The sequence below is a fragment of the Rhincodon typus genome, unplaced genomic scaffold (assembly GCF_021869965.1).
Source record: "Rhincodon typus isolate 14 unplaced genomic scaffold, sRhiTyp1.1 hic_rhity00004811, whole genome shotgun sequence".
Taxonomy (NCBI): Eukaryota; Metazoa; Chordata; class Chondrichthyes; order Orectolobiformes; family Rhincodontidae; genus Rhincodon; species Rhincodon typus.
The window spans coordinates 2,643-11,526 of NW_025970449.1; the positions used below are offsets into that span (position 1 = coordinate 2,643).

Consider the following 8,884-nt stretch of genomic DNA (forward strand, 5'->3'; position numbering starts at 1 on the left):
GTGGGTGACTCTTAATTGCCCTCTGAAATGGCTTAATGAGCCATTCAGTTGTCTAAAGGACAACAAAAATTGACACATACATCCTGCGAATGAATAAAATAATCAAGGCCAGGCACTCTGGACTGTTTTTCCTTACTTAGCTAAGGCTTTTTGCTGTTATTCGATGCATCTGTTGCATGAGACTATTTGCCTGAGATATCGAACCTAGTATTTCATCCTTTCAGATAACACATGTAGAATTATTACGTACCAGTAATTTAGTACCACATTCAGAAAGCGGGATTTTCACCAGGAGGTGAGTGGTATTACCAGTGATGTTACAAGATGCATCATTGAGCTGTAGGTTACTCTCTGGCAAGTTGGCTACCAAACTTCTTGGGACAGTTAGAACCATTGCATGTGTTGAGCACTGGAGATCTATGACAAATAGCACAAGTAAGCTTTCCTTTTGTGCTGCAACATTGTAATCTATCATGTTATATCATAGATCTAGTAATGTTACTTTGCTGTTTTGTAGGAGGTGCTTTCACTAACATTGAACTCTAATTTGGACTGCTGCATCATGTTTTACAAACAATATCGTAGTTCTGTGGCAGGACAGAGAAGCAGATGCGTGATCTAACTGCTGACTGTATCACAACCTTGCAGCACACTGCCTGTCATCGTTTCTTGTGTAATGCAAGTTGTGTTCAGGGTAGTTCTTGTAGAAAGTTTTTAAGTTCACATTACAAAACTTAAAACATGGACCATAATGAATAGGCCATAAAATCCCACTCTTGGAATGTTGATGTTTTTTGTGAGAAAAAAAAGCAAAGCAGTTTATAAGAAGAATTCTGAGACTTTGAGAATGTTTTATCCCTAATACTGTCAGCAGGTTCGTAACACTGTCTGAGACAATTAGTTTTGTTTGCTTTACATGATGCACACTGTTACACTGACATAAAGATTAATATGACAGTGATCACATTGTATATGTATCAGGAATAATTCATAAGTCTTAATCATAAAATATTTGTTGCAAGTTGGGTAGAGTACTTGTGAATTAGAAGGCAGGATGTTAGAATTTGTTTTAAAAATGATAGGGAGGAAGAGTCCATGGTCCCTTTAAGAGGTGTTGTCCTTTTCTAAGCTTGGAGATTTTAAAAAAAAAGTCTGCAAGCAGCTGTGGATGCATAGACAGTTCTGAAATTGAATCATATGTATCAATTGTTGTTTGGCGCGCAACCTAGGCTTGTTTTGATGTTAAGGCAATCAGTTTGAATATCAGCCAATTAATTTAAACCAGGACCTAGATACCAAAACACAATTAAATTTAAATCTGATGGTGTTGACAACCTAGGACCAATCTTATTATAAGAAAACTGACAGGTCATCAAGGGTATAAAGGAAGACGGTTTTGAAAATCAGTGTGAGAGCGAACTGCCATCGGAGAAGTAAAACTCTGCCTCTCAGAAATCTTTAAGCTCACTGATTAAGCACCACCACACCTTTAGCTAATATTCCTGATGCAAGGATTTGACAAAGAAAGAATTCCTGACTGAAGAATAGCTGAAAAGGCACGGAACATTCTGAAAGATGCATCCTGACTGTAGTTTTGAGAGTCTAAGTTTTAATTCATTTTTTCTTATTACTTTGGTTTATGTAAGTGGGACTTGCATTTATTGGAACAGCATGCCATCAGAACTTTGTTCTGTTCGAGAATAGTTAGTAATTAAGGGGGAATTGTTCAGTTTGTTAGTAGATCTGTTAATTTGTTCGCTGTTAGAGTTAGATAAATAAATTGTTACGTGTTGCTTATAAAGTGAGTATCAGGGATTTCTTTCATTTAACCTCTTCTTTATAACAGATTGGGAGGTGAAAGGCAGGTTATACTATTTTTCCCAATTCCTTTAGCAGATTATGAGGCAAGGCGAGCTTTTCTGGGTGTTCAGTTTTAATTGTCAGAGGGGTTTGACCTTCTTGCCATAACAAATTAAACACTTAATAAGATCGCAAATAAAAACAGCAAATGTGAACACTTTACCGATAGCACATTTTGTTCTTTGTACACTTTGCCTCAGTCCTACAATTTGTTTCCATTTAATATCACTGAGATGTCTCAAACCTATTTTGATCAGGATTCCATTTACCTTTATCCATTTTTCCATGAATCTTCCATGAATCTTAAGGACTTAAAGGTTGAATGCAAGAATTCTTACCTGGGCCAATTAGTGACGGTTCATCATGTAAGCCTGTGCCTTTAAATAAAGAAAAAAATAAAATTTGATGACTCCATTAGTAAATAGACATAAGAGAAATAAAGAGCACCTAGCCAGTGTGATTGACATTTGCATTCTGACTTTCCACAGTCTTGAATTATCACATACTGCTTCAAAATGTTCTGGGATTGTAACACTATCTATCTGCTTTAGTTACATACTATTGGAAACTAGTTTAAAACAGTTATTCAGTGATCTCACAAGAACAGAGTATAAAAGATCCAACACACCACTTGCAACCTCACATAGTTTCTTTAATAATAGTTCTGTATAAGTTTTCTTCTCCTTGAAGTATACCTTGAAGTTTTACACATCTAACTCTAAGCTGAATAGCCATGTCACAGAATTATGTTTTGTTGAGTAAAGTACCATCAATCTTGCAGACTTTTTTATTTGTTCATGGACTGTGGGCAGCATTGGCTGGGCTAGCATTTATTTCTGAGCCCTAATTGCAGGGTAGTTAAGAATCAATTATGTTGCTGGGGGCCTAAAGTCACATGTACATTCACAGAATCCCTACATTGCAGATATAGGCCATTCAGCCCATCAAGTTTGCATTGATCCTCCACAGAGCATCTCTCCCTGAGCCCCCTCACCTGCATCCCTGTAACCCTGTATTTCCCATGGCCAACCCACCAAGCCTGCACATCCTTGGACACTACTGGTCAATTTAACATGGCCAATCCACCATACCTGCACATCTTTGAACTGTGGGAGAAGACCGGAGCACCCAGTGGAAGCCCACACAGATACGGGGAGAATGTGAAAACTCCACACAGCGTCACCCAACGCTGGAATCGAACCTGGACCCCTGGTGCTGTGAGGCAGCAGTGCTAACCACTGTTTCGCCTGTGTAGGCCAGATTGGGTAAGGACGGCAGATTTCCTTCCCTGAAGGATATCAGTAAACCAGATAAATATTTACAGCAATTGACAATGGTTACATAGTTGCCATGAGACAATTCTTTTTTATTTTCATTCAAGACGTCTATGAAATTCAAATGTCACCATCTGCCACAATTGGTTTCAAACCCATGTCCCAGAACGTTAGTGTGAATTACAAATAGCATTAAAAGAGAGAACTAAATCTGGACCTAATACTTTTCTGACATATCACACACATAATTAGAGACATTGAATTCCTTCTCACATTGGAATGAAAAAGCAAATCACCAGGACTGATACTTACTTAGGACAATCCAGATGCACTGTGGCTCTGACTGTAGCCTAAATGAAAGGAAAATGAATAAGTAGGAATGATTTCCTTTGGGAGACACAGCAAGAATACTGAATTTTGCAATTGATTGGTCAAAGATGTATCTTTTCTCCTTGTCCCAACAAGGCACTGCATGTCTATGGAAGGAATCAGTACCAGAGTGAAATTGTCAGGACCCTAACAGTCTTTCCTCAACGCCACTTTCAACATTCTCAATCTGGGTCAGAAACCAATGAGTTCAAGTTCTAATCCAGGACCGAAGTAAGGACCTAAACTAGAGCTAACATTCCAGAGTAGCATTCAGGGAATGCTGCCAAAACTGGATTATCACAGATTCAGCACTTCAGGTGAGAAAGTAAACAGTTCCAGTGGTTAGGATGGACGTTGTAGATCTAACGAGCTTAATTTGAGAAAGAACGTGGAGATTTCCTGGTGTCCTGTTGGAAATTCTGCATTTGACAAAGGTTATTGAGATTAAGATGGAAGTACAAATCTGAAATTTTGACTTTTTTATAGCCTAGATAAGAAATGAAGCCAGCGACGGGCAATTTGATTTTGCACAGCATCACTGCAGCTGTTTCAATATTATGATGTTTTCGTTGAGATATAAAGGAAGAAGAGGATTTCCAGCTCAGGAGTACAAAGGCTACTAAATGATTAACCAACATGAGATTACAGAATAAGAAATTCAAAGACTGGAGGACGATAGAGAATGGTTGGAAGCAGGACAGGAAGAGAATCGTGGAAAGGGGTCTTGCAAGAATCTTAGTTTTCATTTTTCTTAGAAGTTACATTTCCATAGTGTTATGACAAAGTATTAATTCCTAACTTTATAACATTTATAATTTCATATATAAATAATCAATTCGCATTAGTTTAAGCAAAATTTCCTTTAACCAAATACTCCTTTGCTTTTCATTAGGGATGCATATGTCAATGTATTGATTTCAATGAACGCACTATTTTTGACTTCTTCCTGTTATATTTGCATTCCATAATTATATAATTCATGAAATCTTACAGAGTTAAAATGTCTGTCCTCCCCCAACCCCAGGAAAGTGTAAATCTGACAATGACTGCACACTTGTGTCTCTAACAGAAGTTGGTGCAAACGATCCCTTACCCTGATGAAGTTATTGAGACAAAGCACACTGCAACTTGTTTTGGAGCATCATGAACTCCCACTGACCAAGAAACATTTGTCGATACAGATTTGTCACCGTTGACACTCCACATCTCTGATTTGTGTAATCCATGGGGACCCACTATTGTAAAGCCTGTGATTCTGACAAATAAATAGAAGAAAGAATGAATTAAGGACTGTCTCTTTGCCCTCAATATTTAAAATTGTCTTCCGTTACAAGCATTATGGATAGTAGTTGATGTATTGAAGCTCAGACCTGTTAAGTGATGTGAATGACACAGCTAATGGCTAAAAATGATATACACCAAAACATACGATTCCTTTTAGAATACAGAGGGGAAGGCCATAATAGAATGGCTTTGGTGGATTGGTTTTTCCTGATCAGCAAGTTATCTTGACTTCTACTAATGCAAACAGCATGTCATGATACTGTTTTGGATCACTTAGAAATATGACAATCCCAACCATTATTAAAACAAAAACGATTATGGCATCCACAGTGGTTCAATTGGTAACTACTTTGTTCATCGTGAAAATGTGTCAAGATAATTCCAGGTGCATTCTTGAGGACATGGTAAATTAAATGTCCTCAGTGTTGTATGTGATTTTAAATTGGTTAATTTTGAGGAATGTCATAAGCGCTGCACCGTACAACGGTGCATGCAGAACAACTTAGGATCTCGAAGAAGTAAGACCTAATTCCTGATCCTCCTCCAAGTCTCTGTAGTGGCATCTATCATATCAATGTAACCTGTAGTTAGTGGCTAACATACAATAAATTATGCCTTGTTAACTACAAGATACTCTTCTAGTTATACCTGGGAATGGTTTACCTCCATTGCACTATTTCCAACAGGGCCTGCAGTTTGTACATTTAACTTAAAGAAGATAACAGCAGCAACCTTCCTCTTCAGCAACGGATCCTACAATGTAATGAGTTGGCATGCCTATACAATATTCAGTATCTTGGGATAGGGAAGAAAGATGTTGTTTGGATTTTTACTCCCGATCACTACTCAATGGCCAATGCTGTTTGTGTGAGCAAGGAATGGCAACACTGTGGGCAATCAGTGTCATCATGCCAACCAACCAATCAGCACCCATTTCTCCTGCAGTGTGAATTGCTGAAGTCTTTTGAAACTTATTATTCTTGCAATTTCCCTGGTGAGTGAAAGTTCAAAAGCTTCAGCAACATTTCTTTCTTTTCAGCAATAATCAAGTTCTGTACTACAAGCGATTGTACATTAAAACCTGTGGCGCAATGGAGAAAACTTTGGGCCGAGTATGTTCTTTCTCTAGTGGGTGCCATGTTGGAATTCCAATAGAACAGCCGAGGGAATAGACCTTTCTACCAAACATATCAAGGCAGTTCAGCTGTCAGCTTGAAAAATACATGTTAAGCAGCCTGAGGCACAGACCATATCAGACCTGCATAGAATCCTTGGAGTCTTTGATCATAAGAACTGACAAAATGAAATGCTGAATGAACCCACCCAGTGGTCAAGAGAGTTTGGGTGACAGTCCTAGAACTTGGTGACTATTACTTTCCAGTTGTAAAGAGTTGGAAAACTCCACAAAATCATGTACCTATTGGCTATTATATTCCTCAATACAGCTGCTGACTGATATCAGTGATATGTAGTTATAACCTTGAGGAGGTCACAGTGTAATTCATAACATTTACAATGAAAAAGAGATACCTTTCATTTAGACTGATGGCACTTATTGTGAAAGTAATCTCATCATAAAGTGAAGCAGGTATTCTTGCTCCATTTGGAGGTGTTGGATGAACAAACACAGGCCGGAATATTCCAACTGCACATTGTGATATAGACCTGTCCACTGCAACAATTGAAAGGCAGTTACACAAGTGCAGACTACTTTGTGTAGAAAATATTACACATAAGGGTATTGTTCTTCTCAATGTCTCTAACATGACTGATGTTTACTTAGGTTCCTTATACTGTAAAGCTGAGTAGAATTTGAGAATTACAACGAGCGCTATTACTGTAGGGATGCTTCAACACTTAGAATCATAGAATCCCCACAGTGCAGAACCAGACTATTTGGCTATCGAGTCTACACTAACTCTCCAAAGAGCATCCCACCCAGAACCCTATCCTATCCCTGCAAACCTACATTTCCCTTGGCTAATCCATCGAGCCCGCACATCCCTGGACACTATGGGCAATTCATCATGATCAATCCACCCAACCTGCACATCTTTGGACTTAGATGGCTCGTCTGGCTATTCTCCCAGAAGTATTTAATCCAAACATGTTAGCACTTGCAGTGTTGGGCCTCATTAAGAGCAAATTCCAGCCATCCAATCTATCAGTGTTTGAAACAATGTGGTTCTGAGGCAGTGCCTCTGGAACTGCTGCAGACATTTTGAGACAAAAATGAAAGTTTTCTGGTGTTTGTTTAGTCAGCACTATGCAAAGATGGAACATCAGTGTTTTAGAACACCAAGGTTTCTTTATTCATCACTGGGGGTAATGTGGGAAGAAGTAGGGCACTGGATGTTTGCCTTAGGCTAATAATTTACAAAAGAATAAGGAAAATGCGGCAGAAGGTCAGGACTGCATCCCCAAGCTGCCATGTGTTCATCCTTTGTTACTTTCATGGCAGTGGATAACAAGGTATGTAGATGTCCCATTTGTTACCATATTTAAATCAAGCTGTCCAATTCCAGCTGGGAGCTTGATTTAAATATAACATGCCCATGGTGAAAGGAAGGCCAGAGCTGCAACCTCTACAAGCCAAAGTGCTTTTAATAGCCTCCTTGAGGACCAAAAGGAGCTGGAGTCCTGTCCTCCATTCCTTAAGGAAGCCTTCAACCTCCGTAATGCCTTCTAAGGTCACTCTCTAGACTCTGCTATGATTACGGACTCCTCCCTTCCAGCTGTCCTCCTCTATGAGGCCCCCATTACTATTTTCTCAAGTGGTAGCAACCAGCCTGTGAAGTTGGCCAGCTGCCAAGTGGGAAACAGTAAAGTTATAACACAGTTTTGCCATTAAATTTAGTTAAATATCTGTAAACTGGTTGTGCTGAGTTCTTTTTGTTCTACCACACTTGCCTACACCTGCATCCTAAATACTAGGGTGCTCAGCTTGCTACGCGTGGAAGAATAACAATAGTGTCACTACAGGAATGTTTTAATAATCTCTTCTTCAATGTTAGATTTCTAAAGTCTACAATAGTCAAATTGTTTAAAATAATTTTCAGAATACCACTTATTCAAAAGAAGCACTTATTAATCTTACCAATGGCTTCTTTGATATAATTCTAAGCCATAAGGAGCAGAAGGCCACAATTTCCATCAGCAGTTGAATTATCCAGGATAACATTTGAGGTGACTTTGTTGACATCATTAATACTGGGCCCGGAAGAAGGACAAAGAGCCAAGCTTGCTGCTCCTGGGTCTTGTGTTGAAAGAGTCCAATGCTGACAAAGTACAGATTGTGATTGGTGCACCCCACCTCCACTTTGTGGCTAAACAGCCTCTAAGTGTCACTATGTTATACACTCAAGAGATGCTACTGGAAGTTCCTTCGGAAGAAGGGTGATTTAAACTGCAAAGATTGCTTACCAATGATCACAAATTGCATCGGAATGGAGCTAAGGGCTTTAGTGCTTTGATTGAATGCTGTGGACGAAGTGTCTTCAAAAACAGAGTGCAGGGTCTGTGTGTCATCACTGTGTGTCAGGACAGTGGCTTCTCTTGGATAGTCTTCAATTACCAGTTCTACGCTGTATGTCCCATATATCCCGCGGCCATTATAATGAAGGACACAGTTTTCCTGCAAGAATACTTGAGTAAATGTTAACACATCCTTCCTCCTCTCCATATTCTTATTGTTATGCTTGCTGTGGAATCTCCTGTTCTAATGCGTACCTTGAATCCCAATTCTGTAAATTCACTCACTTTCTCAATCTTTCTTGCCTTCTCCAATTGTTAAGTTTTCAAAATCAAAGCTTGAAGTCATATAGATTTGTTTTATATGTTGGTCTACTCTTTCTAACTTGGGTGATATCCTGTGGCTTTGACAATTTGGATTCCTCAAGTACAAAAGTGACTAATTGAACATAGACCTAATTATCATCAGAAGGTCAGACATCACACAACACCAGGTTATAGTCCAACAGGTTTATTTAAAATCACAAGCTGTCAGAGCACTTCATGTTACCTGACAAAGGAGCAGCGCTCTGAAAGCTTGTGATTTTAAATAAACCTGTTGGACTATAACCTGGTTTTGTGTGATT

General features: G+C 38.9%; 1 protein-coding gene across 1 annotated transcript; it reads right to left on the reverse strand.

Annotated features, from left to right (window-relative positions):
• Positions 1–250: 250 nt before the first annotated feature.
• LOC125481989 lies at positions 251–8,469 on the reverse strand (the record flags this gene model as incomplete). The annotated part of the gene is made up of 6 exons (XM_048593953.1): positions 8,211–8,469; positions 6,318–6,459; positions 4,597–4,758; positions 3,447–3,484; positions 2,199–2,237; positions 251–417 (listed from the first exon to the last, which is right to left on the reverse strand). Coding segments are annotated over exons 1-6 (807 nt in total), but the record flags the coding sequence as incomplete, so codon positions are not given.
• Positions 8,470–8,884: the final 415 nt, after the last annotated feature.